Below are 14587 nucleotides of genomic sequence, written 5' to 3'. Positions count from 1 at the left end.
ATCCCCTCCTTTCTTGAGGATTTGGTGCTTGCTACAAAACTGAAGTACTTCTTGTATGGGGGAGGGGTTATATAGGGGATCACTTCCTGTCTAAAGACCTTTGGTCTACCAGTGTCCATTCAGCTGGAGATTAAGTATAACCCAGTAGGTAATGAATATTAGCCCAACTCTGTGTCCCAAGCAAAAAAAAGTGCACTTCTTTTTTTAAACAAATGTATCCTTTCAACCCTTAAGCTGAATACACACTATACAATGTTCTGTAGATTGTTTGTCCCCCCCCCTTTACTAAAACCATATAATATGAGGTCAAACCTTAAGAGTTTCAATTTGTATGCAATCAGGCAGGCCCTTGCACTACATGTTTTGGTAAATCTAAAGGAAATCGGACAACAAAAGTTGTATAGTGTGTATGAGGTCTTAGGCTGTGTTCACACTGTCTTCAGATGCGGCCTGAATATTTTCCTGAATGTGGACCTAAAACAGACCCAAAGACTCACGAGGACCCCTGTGTAATCTCCTCTGTGGCCGCTATGGGGATGTGCTAACCGGCTCCACTGAGAGCTGGTCAGTCTCCTGTGAACCCAGCCATAAGCAATTCATTACTTGTCAGTCATTTTTGTTTTTAAGTTACTATTTCCTTGTGAAAAAAATAATCCAGCCCAACATTTTTTGGGGATTTTGAATACACTGGGGAAAAGTTACAATCCCTCTTCAGTTATTGCTCTGTGTTCCAGTTGTGGCATTCTTTACTCATTTCCTTTGCGGTTACCCAAACGAACACAGATGGCCGTAAAGCTCTTACACCCTAGTCACACCGATCACAACGTTGAAATAATTAAGTAGCACGATTTCAAAGTAGCGTTTTAGTGCGACTTGGAAGACATCTGTGCGACTTCATGCACAGATGTCTATGCAAGTCGCACCTGAACTTGCAAAAAGTAGTGCAGGAACTACTTCCAAAACCAGTGCAATTTGACTGCTTCCAGTGCAGAAAATAGGATGCAACTTTTCCCGTAATTTGAAACGGTCAAAAACCTGACCAGTCACACCGGTGTGACTGGGGGCTTAGAATAGGAGGGAGTTATAAATTCTGTCAGGTTTAATTGCTGTCGGGGTCCCTGCTGGGAAAATTGCTCTCAACTTTCTGTTGCAATAACAGTTTATCCCAGGTCATCACTCAATTGAAAAAGTTGTGGCCATATTTTTTACTTTTATACTTTATTCAAATCTTAAAATATATAGTTAACCAAGGTATGTAGTATAAAGAAAACTAATTCCTTTTCTTTTTTTTTCTTTGTTTTTAGGGAGGACTTCAACATTTCAGTACTTCATGCTTTTGTGGACCTTCACGAGTTTACAGACCTAAATCTTGTTCAAGCTCTCAGGTCAGCAGCTTGTTTCTATAGATTTTGCATTAAAACCACCAGCTGGTTCCTTTTTCATCTCGCTTATGTGCAAAGAAACAGGAAGGCTAATCTAAAAGAGGAAGTGGTCAGTTTTACCGACCAGAATAAGTTGGTCTATTCAGGAAACTGTAAAACAAGTGATGGCGATGAGAAACTCAGCCACTTTGCAGAACATAATATTTTGAAATGTAGATAAGGTGTGCTGTGTAACACTTCTTAAATAATTTTTAGTATAGATGCAATGCAAGGCTTATATGGCTGGTTTGTCTGGAAACCCTGAGTACGTTTTGAGCGTGCAATTAACATGTTGCAAGTGGCTGACTGTTTACATATACAATTGTGGTAGTACTTTGAGGTTTTAGCTGGCCACCCACGTACATGTACAATACTGTTCTGTGTAATCAAGCCATTGCAATTTACTTAAAGCTTTTCTGCTTGATGGTCTTTCAAAGCAAGCAGTGTCAATTCACATAGGATGATTGTTAGATGATTATTAAAGGCAAACACTGCTCGTAAGTTTAGTCTTTCATGGCTACTGTTAAGTTAAATTACAAGCACTTTTTTTTTTTTTTTTTAAATCTCCTGGGATTTCTGTTGAAGGTTATTTCCAGTCTCTCCAAAGACACCCCTGGACATGTAATGACAGACCTGGAAATGCCGAGGGGAAAAAAGTGTTAACAGTAAAACTTTGATCCCCATCATAACATTTTTAGAGGAAAAAGAAATACAAGGGTACCACTAAGAGGATCCGTTTGCTACAGTGTGGGACACTAAATGCTATAAGCTTTACCCAGATATGTACCAGCAAAACACTATATAGTATACAATGACAAACAAGCTTGTAAAGATCATGATCAGGTTGATAGTCTCCCCCAATTTAATGGGTGTAGACCTGAAACACAAATACAGGCTCTTTAAAGGGGTTGTAAAGCTTTGTGTTTCACCTTAATGCATCCTATGCATTAAGGTGAAAAAACACCTGGCTCTCTCGCGCTCGCTCGCTCTTAATTGAATAGATAGCAGTGCAGCCATTGGCTCCCGCTGTTGTCAATCCAAATCCAATGATTTGGGGGGGGTGGGGCCGAGCCCTGCATTTGGCCTTTATGGACGACGAATGCTGGACTCAGGAGCTCACCCACAAGGTAATCCCCTGGCAGAGCACTCTCCCAGGGTGTTATCTGATACAGGGAGGAGTCGCGAGAGCCACCGGGGGACCCCAGAAGAGCAGGTTCGAGGCCACTCTGTGCAAAATGAGCTGCACAGTGGAGGTTAGTATATGGTATGTTATTTAAAAAAAAAAAGACTCCTACAATCACTTTAAGTACATCTACCTGTTCAGTGTTTAGCAAGCTTTACTGAAAAGGAAAGAATTGCCTAAGAAAAGGCTCATCTGTTCAAGAGTGCTTGTACTCCATTCCAAATAACACCTTGTTTTTTAAAGCCCGTATTCAACAGCAGCAAACTGTGTGGGCGTAACAAAAGCATAACGGACCATGGAGTTTATGTATGCTACCTTGCTTTTTGAATGAGTGAGCTTGGCATCAGTATTTTTCATACTGAACAGAGAAGCCTGTATTTGTCTTTCAGAGCAATATTTATCAAAGCAAGGAATCAAATTGCACTAGATTACAAGTTTGATTGATGTGGTACGCTGTATAGTGTTTCCCATCTGTTAGTCCAGATGAGCCTACACCATTTAGTGGTTTACGTTGCACTGATCAGAATGACATTCTTAGAGGCACCCTTGTAAATGTTTTTCTCTCCATACATGAGGACCAATGTTCACTAACGTGGAGGATCCTTCTTTCTACTCCTTTTTGTCTTTTTAAAGTGGTTGTAAACCTCAGACCTGAAATATAGACAAGCATATCCCACTATATTGTGTACTTGTTTCAATCCAGAGCACTAAGTGTCATTTCTCTCTGCTGCTTCCTTCCTCTATCTGCGTGAGTGACTTCTGACACGTCTTCCTGACACCAAGAGCAAAATGGCAGGATGGAGCTCCAGCACAGCCTGTGATTGACAGCCTCCACTCTGTTTCTGTGTGCTGTATGAAGGGGGTGTGTCCCTTCCCTCCAATTCGCTCTCGGAGCTTTCCTCACTGATGTAACTTCAACTCTCCTTCCCCTGCTTTTAGAGCTTAGAGATCCTGTATAAATTCTGCACTTGAGTTGATGTAGGAGAAAGAAGGCTGTAGATCAGGAGTCTCAAACTGGTGGCCCTCCAGCTGTTTCAAAACTACAAGTCCCATCTCTGCCTGTGGGAGTCATGTTTGTAACTGTCAGGCTTGTAGTGCCTCATGGGACTTGTAGTTTCACAACAGCTGGAGGGTCGCCAGTTTGAGACCCCTGCTATAGATAAACCAGTACAACTTTTGTAGGTGGATTTGTTTGATCTGTGTATTGCCTGAGGCCAGTCACTTCACTGAGTATATGTAAGGGTTTACAACCACTTTAAGGTATTTGGGAGAATCCTACTTTTTTTGCCATTGTCCTAGTGGAAAGGGGCTGTAATGCTAGGAATGTTTTTAGTGTGACGATTTTGTACCAGAGCCCCAAAAAAGAAGCTGATGGGCAGTTTAGAATAGACCATGAATATTCCCATTGCACTCCTTTCTGGATAGAGCCTGGCATATGAGGATGCTGAAGAAATGATCTGATGGTTAAATTGTATTACTGTGCAAGGAGAAAGATGTCGTCAGCACGTAATGGATCAATTCAAAAGTCCAAAGATTTATTAAAGCGATTGCATCCCATCAGGTTTAAGTGCAGTGTTTGAGTTGCGCAAGACACCTCATCAGGCATGTGTGGTGATGTGCCATTTAAAATGCACCCACCAATTAAATTCTCTGAAGTTAAACAAAGTCAGAAGTTGGGGTTGGCTATATGAAATACCCAACATATAAAAGATCCAAAGTAGCTGTGTAATAGAAACCTGAACAGTCTGTAAAGCATCAAGTAACTGATTGTTGGCTGATGGAGACTTCATTAACATGCAAGCCCTGCCACCTGTATCTTTTGAAAGAAGGAAGGGCTGCTTCCACATCTCTTAACCCAGATAACTTTTAACATGTACAAAGTAAATAAAACCTGAACTTAAGTGCTTAGTTTAAATTTTTGAGGCAGCAGCATTTACTATTGTTTGAACATCAGCAATGCAAAACATATGAATCAAATAAATGTGTTGTGCTATCTCATTAAACTCAATTATGAAAAATCATGTTTAATAACCTAAATCAACAACAAAATCATCCCTACAGTGTCAAAACACACAAACGCCTAAAAGTCCACATAGGTGTCGACACACCATGCTTCAAAACCTGTTACTTGTGTTTAGAGAATAATCCTGGTGCTCCTCCATCATCACATCAAACCGTTTACCAAGACTGAATATGGGATCCGAAGAGCAGCCAGGAACCAAACGGTCTCATCATAAACTGCAGCTCAGTCGTTAACAATTCAGCCATGTTTTAGGAAAACCAACACAAAGTACCCTCCGTAGTTTTTAGGTTGAAGCTTTAAAAAAAAAAAAAAAAAATCGTTACTCTCAAAACTATATAAAGTACAACATGGTGTAAAAATGAGCATTCAAGTCACCTGAATGCTTCCGGAAGACAACTTTTGAGATAAGCCATACGTCAAGCATGAGTGACATTATCACACATTGAGAGGTGGTGCATTTTCATACAGTGCTCATTTTGCAGCTCTGTACTGCATTGCAGTGTGAATGGGGCACACAGGAAACCATTGTTTCCTGTGTCCGTGCACGTATTGGCACTTTACAAAGAAGTATGTGTGAATTCAGCCCAAGGCGCTCTTCCCCCCACCCCCCTTTTTATTTGATTTTTTTGCATTAGAGGGTTTTCCAATAAAATTCATGTTCTGGTTTATGTGAGAAACCTATTTTCCATGAATGTATCAGTGGCCTTCATGTGTATATGAAGCCTTGTGGGAAGGTAAATTCTGCTTGTATTAAGCGTTAGTATATACAATTTTTTTTCTCTTTGACCTGTGGTGTTTGGTAGATGCTTATTTCTTGCTCATTTGTTCAACAGGCAGTTTTTGTGGAGTTTTCGTCTACCAGGTGAGGCCCAGAAAATTGACCGCATGATGGAGGCGTTTGCTCAGAGATATTGCATGTGCAATCCAGGAGTGTTCCAGTCAACAGGTATTGCATAATAATCACACTGTCTTGATTTGTTTATAAGCTGTTTTACACCAATATGCCATAGAAATACAGAAAGGAGCATCAGAAATAAACCAAATAAGAGAATCCAGTATCATTTTAATTGTTGATAAAAATCCTCTAAAAACATCCAACGTATTTCGGTGCATTGCTGCCCAGCAGCTGCTATTAAGCTGTTACTCCATGTGGAGTGTTCTAATCTAAATCTGTGAAGTCGCTCTTTTCTCAGAGTCCATACAAGTTGTATCCTGTATTGAGCCGTGATGGAGGAGAGGCGTTCCCCCTGAAATGCGTTGATGTTTTAATATTTCATTTTATTGGTTAAAAAAATCTTGGACTCTTTATTCCTATTTTGGCCTGGTGTTCTTTTCTGTATTTCTATGGTTTGAGCTACTGTTGAGTGTCTATTGAGTAAAGCTGTGTTTTGGAGCTGTCTCACCAGAGCTATTAAGCATGTTTGTTTGAAATTTTCCCTCATCTGAATACACTGGCAAGCCTACAAGTTCCCAGCTGTGTGTGTGTGTGTGTGTGTGTGTGTGTGTGTGTGTGTGTGTGTGTGTGTGTGTGTGTGTGTGTGTGTTTCTGGAGTCCTTATATCAACATGCAACTTCTACCTAATTCGAAAAAAAAAATGTTCTCTTCTTATATAGATACGTGTTATGTCTTGTCCTTTGCGGTCATCATGCTGAACACTAGCCTACACAATCCCAACGTCCGTGATAAGCCAGGTGTGGAGCGGTTCATCTCAATGAATAGAGGGATTAATGATGGAGGTGACCTACCTGAGGAGCTTTTACGGGTAAAAAGAATGATCTATTTCTTTGTAACTTGATTGGAAACTGAATTTTTCCCTCTCCTAAATTATGTCCTAAACATGTCCATCTGTGTCCCAGTTGGGAGATTTCCCTTCACTTCTTGTCCTGTAAACACAACAGAAAGTAAAAGAAAAATCTCTTCAAAGTTAGGAAAATCCTGCCGAGAGGTCTATTGTTGCAGGGACAACCGAATCGCCCAAAGTTTCAGTATTGATCAGGAAACCAGTTTCTTCTGATATCCAAGTCTCTCGCACTGACAAGATGCTCAGGACTCCTCCCCAGCCCAATAAGCTGGTATTTGTCGGGATGTTGCAGAAGGTCAGAGGGAAGTACTTTCCTGACAACAAGAACTCTAGAGTGGAACTGGGCAATTGGAACTGCTTTGAAGGAGGCTACCATCAGTCCCAGGACTCTCATAGAGAAGCAGGAGTCTGGCAAGTCCGGCACTGGAAGTCCAGACATTACCGTTGGCCATCTGACTGCACTGTTTGATAGAGCTGCACGATTCTGTCTAAAATGAGAATCCCAATTTTTTTTTTTTTGCTTAGAAGATAGATCATGATTGTCGCGACACAACATAATCTTTCACATTGAAACAAAAAGAAATTAGTCTAACTTTGACTGTTTTTTTTGTTTTGTTTTTTCATTGAAGTGTGTTTTTTTTTTCCCCCCAAAAAAAGTGCATTTGAAAGACCACAGGGCAAATACGGTGTGACATAAAATATTGCAGCAGTTGACATTTTATTCCCTAGGGTCTCTGCTAGAATATGTATAATGTTTGGGGGTTCCAAGTTATTTTCTAGCAAAAAATATTGATTTTGACTTAAACAAGTGTCAGAAAAAGATTGACTTTAAGTGGTTGAACTTGCTGCATTTACATGTTTAAAAACTTGGCAGACTGCCTGGATTTTTTTTTTTTTTTTTTTTTTTTTTTTACACACAGAAGTTTCCCTTTGCTCTAATAAGTAAGAATTAGTTAGTGTTTCATTTTAAAAACTTGCTGGACTGCCCAGATGTTTTCTTTAGACAGCTGAGTGAGCAGCTAAGTTTCTCCACTTGTTATATGAAAGAATGGCAAACTCTGCAATAGAGATCGTCAGAGGGGTTGAATCGAGATCACGATTTTTTTTTAGGATTTAATTGTGCAGCTCTACTATTTGACTGCTGTTTGGTGGTCAAAGTTATGTGTTAAGAGGCTGTGTGTGATCACGGTTTGTAGAGGACTTCTCTGGTTTACGTCACACTCTTGGAGCTCCCTTTTAGACTGATTATGGTTTTGTCAGCCATTGGCCAACATAAGAGGATTGTTAATGGACTCAAGGTCTCTTGAATGTTTGCACATTTTAGATTCACTTTGGTGTGCAGTTTTTATTTGTATATTTTGATTTATATGTTCTGTTTAGCGCTGCACTTATTTACCTGAATAAGTCGGTTCTAGCACTTGCTTCTGAAGGTTCAGGACATCCTGCTTCAGAAAACCCACCAAGACTGTATAGAGATCTGCTAATTTGTGGGGCCACATGGGTGGGGCTTGGAGTGTAACTTCCGTTTTGTACCCACTGGAAATAGTCTCCTGCACCCAAGAAACTTAGATGTAAGTATCTACAAAGGCTAATGCCTCCCCACTTTGAAAAGTGGAGGCGCACCTTCATGCTAAATATTTACTTAAAGGAGGACAGTAAACAATGGGTGCATTGAAAACACATTGGCCATCTTAGGGGCCCTAAAGGAGCTTAGACTGAGGACAACAGTGATGGAGGATATGTCACAGAAGCTTAGCAGAGTAGAGAAAAATTTGCGTGTATTTTTTATATATACTTCTTCTTGGTCCTCTTAATGTTAACTAAGTGCAGTTGGGGACAAGCTGGTAATGCTTCCCTGGCAACATATGGACAATGCTAAAATGCCTACTGCATTTTGTATATAACGCCATAAGGGGATTACTGTTTATTCAGTAGGCTGCATGTGCAATCCTGTTCGGAGCTTGACTTGCAAAATAATAGGTGTAATATGCTGCCATACATCCTGGCTACAAAAGATAAAATATTTACGTACAGAGCCAGTATTCTAGTGTAGTGAAACAATTCTCTAGGAACTAAAGACAATGCTGGGTCTGCAAAGTCCCATAACCATTTTACTTGAAGTAAAGTGCATCCCCTGGGCAATTGTTTTTAATTTAGGCTTTCAGTTTGGAGAGCTGCTGGATGACCTAGGGATATTTGTGCTATAGGGCACTGATTCTAGACTCTCTTTTGTGCAATCCTTAATTGAACCTACCTGCTCCTTTAGAGCTGACCTAATACACGATGTTAGTAAGTCCATGGCTGTTCTGTTTGAGAGGTCTCAGGATGGTTTTCAGTACTGTTGGGTTTGTCTGACGACCGTGTTGCTGGCATTTTTTACTGTTATGTGGGGGTCCTCTTGGCTTAGTTGAGTTGTAAGCTTGTGGCCTTTTGCTTATATTTATCTGGCCCATGGGGCAATAGTTCATGCATTGATATCAACAATGGGGCATAATTCCCCTCACTGATACCAATGAAGGCCTGTTTCCTCCTAATCACACCAACGATAGGCACAATTCCTCCCAATGACACCAACAAGGAGGGCCAAGGACACAATTCCTCCTATTAACACCAATGAAACGGCACAATTTATCCCAATGACACTAACAATGGGGCCCAATGACACCATTAATGTAACGCAATTCCTCCCACTGATGGGGCACAATTTTCCCAATGACACCAACAATTTGGCCCAATAACACCAATGGTGGGACTTGATTCCTCCCACCGACACCAAAACTGACGTCTGGACCTTTTGTACTCTGTGGCCATGGTCTGCCCCCCTAAAATCTGAAGGACAGTAAACTGGCCCTTTGTTTAGAGTTTGGAGACCCCTGGTGTAGTAAATAAGAGCTTTTTATTAGTCATGACCACTGAGTGATAATTGGCTGAAAGGCAACATATGAGTAACAGACGTGGCAATCTGCAGAAGAGATCCTTATGTCTCCGCTGCTCAGCCATACCCCTGTTTTGTTGGTAATCTGATCTGAGAACACCTGTTGGTGATGCTCAAAATACCATTCAATCAAACATGACTCCAATATTATTGCTCCTAACTTTGTATTAAAAGGGGAATTCTTGGTTCACAGATCTGTAAATGTTTAAAGGAAATCTGTACTAAGAGGCTTATGGATGCTGCCTTTGCTAACCTTGTTCTGAAAATGTTGTTTTGGCTGTTCTGCAGTCTAATTTGTATAGTTCCAGGTCACTGAACAAACTGAAAGCCAAATGTCCTGGCTGCCTCTGGCTTCAATATTTTCTGAGACTCTAACCTGGAACATAAAAAAAAAAAAAAAAAAAAAAAAAAAAATGAAGTCCATTCTCCTACTCTGCTTATCAGTGACACAAAGTACTGAAGCCACAGGATAAACATGATAGCCAGGCACTTGGTATTTTCGGAAGTGGTTGTTGCCTGGCTCTCCGGCCTTTCTATACTCTATGTGCAGAATGGCAAATGCATAAATATCATGCTGTGTTTTAAATTGGACACAATACTCTAATTGGATTGTTTCCTGGAACTGGCCTTTAAGATGTTTTGTTTATAATTACAGAACCTCTATGACAGTATAAGGAATGAGCCATTTAAGATCCCAGAGGATGATGGGAATGACCTCACACATACTTTTTTTAATCCGGATAGAGAAGGTTGGCTCCTCAAACTCGGTAAGTCTGGCTGCCATGGTTTGGGTATAGCAGACATGAATCTAGCCTTGCTTTCTTCTGTTTTCAGCTTCTCCTTCTCTTGCAATCCCACCACATAATTCTGTCCAGTGGAGCCCCACAAGTAGCATAATCACATTTTAAGTCCATAATCTATGTTGATCAATGGGTATTAGCCTGGTGATGGAATACAGTATCTTTTCATCTTTAATGTTAGCCTTTTGAAGGTGAGTGTCTCAAACACATAACAATTGCCTTCTGTGCGCCCCTTCTTTTTTGAGACCGTTAATCTGCCCAGGGTCCCTCTATCAGATTGTCCTGTGTTATAGACTATATGCAGCACATACCTTCATTACCATTCTTGTTCCTGATACTTAAAGATTCCAGGATAACTGCGGATTTTGCTGATTTAAACTTTTTTTTTTTTTTTTTTTTGGTTTTCCTATATGTGTGAGTTCAGCCATTGATCTGCGAATGCAGTCCACTTAAAATTTATAGCTGTACCAAAGTAAGGAGCCCTGTAAGGCCTCTTTCACACGGCCAGTTTGTCGCGGCTTCCGGATTCCTGTGGCAGGAAGGACCGAGTTATGTGATTTTTAGCCCCCCGGCCGCTCAGCTCATTTAAACAAATGACGGGTTAAAAGCGGTCGCTGCTGATCGTATGTAGCCACACACAGAACGATTGGCTGCTGTTCCAATACGATGTCTGAGCCTGGATGCAGATGATTGCTCCTGAGTTATGCTGAGGGCAAACCTCTACTTTTTTTTTTTTTTTCTTGCAGTTCTGTGCAGCTTCCCTGTCTAGGTGTCGGACTGTAGGGAGCAGGCAGTACATGGGATTGGGAATACCTGGTCTGCATATTCACATAGCTTAGCAGAAATTTGTATTTTCTAGTTGATCAGGTCCTCTTTAAACTTGTCCCTTTAGTGTGGAACTGAATTTTAAGTGAGCAGTACATCAACATTACATCTTTAATAATTGTAAGAAAATTGAATCGCCACTCTTAAGATGTTGTGTCTGTAGTTTTAACTGTCGTTTTAAATCTGTCAAGGCTAAAATGTTTCCAAAGTGCACTTGTTCCTTTTTGCCCCTGTACCCTGACCTAAACTGCAATAGCCCCCTGCAGCAGACCAGCACATGAACCATTCTGAAATCTAATGTCAATGATGGCTCACATCCTAACAACCTTTTTTGAAGTACAACTAAAGGCTCCTGTATAACAGTGTAAAAAAGTACCCATCCAGTTGCTATGTCACAGGCCTCCTGCAGTAAACAGAAAAAGTACTTTCTTTTATCATACAATACAGGTCTTCGATCACAACAGAAGACTTGCATGCTGCACCTTCAGGTGATTGGATGCTGGCAAAGCCACTCAAAGCTTTAGACACTCCCTTATATACAAATTTGAAGAAGTGTCTAAAGCTTTGAGTGGCTTTACCAGTGTCCAATTACCTGAAGGTGCAGCATGCAAGTCTTCTGTTATGATTGAAGATGGGACTTTTTTTTTTTTTTTTGTCAAATTATGGTTTTATTCCAAGTGGTTTACGTACTTTTTATTTATTTTTTGGCACTGTAACCCCTCCTACCTTGTGATCCTCAGATTTTGGCTCGTGTCAGGTGATGATTGATCTCTGTAGGAGAGAAAATAGTCTTGATAAAAGAAACTCTTAAATCTCTTACTATCTTCGGCAGAGTGTGTCATTGCTGTGTATCCGTGTCTCCTGATTTTGTACTACAGGGACTGTATCTGGACCCGGCGTCAAGATAGGAGCAGGGCTGGTCTGTAAGCAGCTGCTGCACTGCACCCAGTGCTAAGGCAGGCGATTCACCTTGGTAGGGTGTATGCTCCTTTGGTTGTTATACAGGTCCAAGACAGTGGTCTGCTTGCAGGCGAGTCCAGTTTGGTAGGCTTAATCTCTACCTAAGCCGAAGCAGGTAAACTTTTCCTGTGGGTCCAGCGAGTCAACTTTGAAGGATCAGCAAGCAGGCACTGGATTTTTGGGGTCTTCCCCTCCTTTTTCTCAGCTGCCTATTAGTGCAGTCTGGCCTAAAGTGCATGCGCTACCAGGACAGCTTCATGTGCAGGGCCGATTGGAGGCAAGGGGCACATCCCTTTTCACACAGCACAAAGGAACAGACTTGAAGCTGTCAATCACAGGCTGTGCCCTCCCGTCACAATTTTTCTCTTGGTGTCAGGAAAACTCGTCAGAAGTGACTCATGCTTATAGCATATTTCAGGTCTGAGGTTTACAACCACTTTAACTGACACATTTTTAAACCTGCCTGACTAAATAGCATTTTGGTGCCATCTTGCCCCTCACTACACATGCATGGGCACACAGACCGGCAGCAAGTTACAGGCTTGTAGCTTTCTGTACACAGTGGATAGTCCTCACCTGCAGGTTTGGTGCATGATCCACAAGGAGAACCAGTCACAGACATCACGGTTGTAACACCCAGGGGTGTTCAAGAAACGGTGATTGCAGACAGTCGTCCACTTACTGGGGACTGGACACTGCAAATCTGCTGCCTGTTCAGGAGGCCGTGAGTATCTTATAGGGACAGCATGGAGGGGGAGGCTGAGCTTAGTCCAGCTGACCTCCAGTCTCTTATTACTTTCCCAGGGTCTGTTTGTTTTGTTTTTGTTGTTTTTGGCCCTCCAAAGGAGACCAGGATAAATGTCTTCAGAAAATTCATTCTTGTCTGAAGCCACAGCCACTCTGTTTCCTCTCAGCCTTCTGTCTCAGAATCTTCCAACTGGTCAGACTTAAAAGAGAAGTATGTATTTTTTTTTTTTTTTTACCCATCATACTTGCCTAGGTGGATGCAGCATGGGACTGATGCTGCATCTGTCCCCCCGGCATCTCTGCAATGAAAACCAAGCGATCGAACATCGCCCATAGCTCTGTTCTTTCAGCTCACTGCTCTCCCCCTCGCACTCACTGGAGTGCTTAGCTGTAGAGAGGTGGGGAGTGGTTGTCTCAGGCTCTCAGCACCTAACGGATCCAGACATTGTTGTGGTGATGCAGTGCCTGGACTGATTCCTTTGATATCAGCAGAGAAGGACTTCAGACCGCTCTCTGCTGAAAATGGGTCACAGGAGTGCAAACTGAATTGCACTCCTGTGACCCATAGGAGAAGCCCAGCCAAACAAGCTCAAGCTGGACTTCTCCTTTTTTTTTTTTTTTTTTTTTTTTTTTAAAGAAAGAGGATGTAACCAGGACAGAATCTTCCACTAACTTGTGGGGGAGAAAAAAAGGCCTTCTGCTAGGGTGTTGGTAAAACTTTGATACTATTTCAGTGCCGATTGAAGTCTGCAAATGTCTTAAGGTAAAATCCACTGTGCCTGTGGTTCCCAAGGTGACCAGCACGGGCTCCAGAAAACAAACTAATATCTTTCCAGTTCATGCCTTAAACAAAGGTGTTTTGAATGAGGATTGGAAACATCCAGGAAAAATGTTGGCCTGCTGAATCGGCCTATAAGAAGCCGGAAAGGCTGTCTTTTTAGATTTAGTTCTTATGAACATTATTTTTTTTATTTATTTTTTTTTTTTTGGGCAGTCTTTGGACATCTATATCAAGAAGACTATAGGTGGAAAGTATACACATCTTTGCAATAACATGATGATGATCTCCCCTGGAAACCGGGTCCCTCCACGCAGAGGAAATTATCCTTTTCCCAAAGGCACCTACATAGAAGACTAAACTGGGCAATTCCTTTCGCTGCAAGTCTTTGTCTTGCAGGCCCTCTAAAGGGAGTCCCAAGCCCCCTTTGCAATGAAAGGGGCATTCCCACTGTGACCAGTGAGGATGTTTTCTGGCCTTTAAACATCTGGGGACAGGAGACTCCTGGGTGAACGTGGATATTCTCCAGCTACAAACTGGAATTTCAGAACCATCATCTACCTCATTTTTGGCCAGCTTATTTTCCTTTGTCTCCTCCATGCAGCGCCAATTTGTTGAAAGCTGTATTGCAACTTCAGACTCGGGGAGTTGATACAGGCCTCAGAGGACGGTGGGTATCAGGGTTTCTACTTGAACCTAATTACAGTTCCCAAACCAAACAAACAGGTCAGAACCATTCTGGACTTTAAAGTGGAGGTTCGCCCACCCCATGAAAAATTAAAAGCTAGGAGCTGCTGAATTTTAATATATGGACACTTACCTGTCAACGAAGCACACGATGTAGACACCCCTGCCAATCTTCGGATCGGCTGTCGGGCGCAGCCGTGGCCATTGCCGCTAAGGGAACCCAGCAGTGACGCATTTCCGCTTCACAGCTGGTTCCCTGCTGTGCTTTCTAATTAAATTGAGGAAGGAGGCGGAATTTCCGAGAGACGGCACCCCGGCCCCATCTCCTGGAAGTGGGGAAGGGGACCTGTCAAACAAAAAGGTGGGGGGGGGGGCGAACAAGCGGAAGTTCCACTTTTGAGTGCAACTCCACTTTAAATTGGTAAA

The 14587-nt window shown here is 41.8% G+C and overlaps 1 protein-coding gene across 2 annotated transcripts in view; it reads left to right on the top strand.

Moving 5' to 3' along the window:
- The window catches only part of CYTH2 (cytohesin 2), a 77081-nt gene that overhangs the window by 45440 nt on the left and 17054 nt on the right, over nucleotides 1-14587 (top strand). The window contains exons 5-8 of one of the 2 annotated variants that reach the window (XM_077457449.1): nucleotides 1305-1385; nucleotides 5461-5573; nucleotides 6242-6390; nucleotides 10020-10132. In XM_077457449.1, the coding sequence (XP_077313575.1) occupies nucleotides 1305-1385; nucleotides 5461-5573; nucleotides 6242-6390; nucleotides 10020-10132 (456 nt within the window). The remainder of the gene's footprint in view (nucleotides 1-1304; nucleotides 1386-5460; nucleotides 5574-6241; nucleotides 6391-10019; nucleotides 10133-14587) is intronic. The other variant, XM_077457448.1, reaches the window with a different exon arrangement.

Source organism: Lithobates pipiens, unplaced genomic scaffold (genome assembly GCF_037356315.1).
Source record: "Lithobates pipiens isolate NorthernLeopardFrog02 unplaced genomic scaffold, aLitPip1_a1.2 Scaffold_27, whole genome shotgun sequence".
NCBI lineage: Eukaryota > Metazoa > Chordata > Amphibia > Anura > Ranidae > Lithobates > Lithobates pipiens.
Note: the sequence above shows the minus strand (reverse complement) of the source record. Positions and strands in the feature narration are given on the sequence as shown.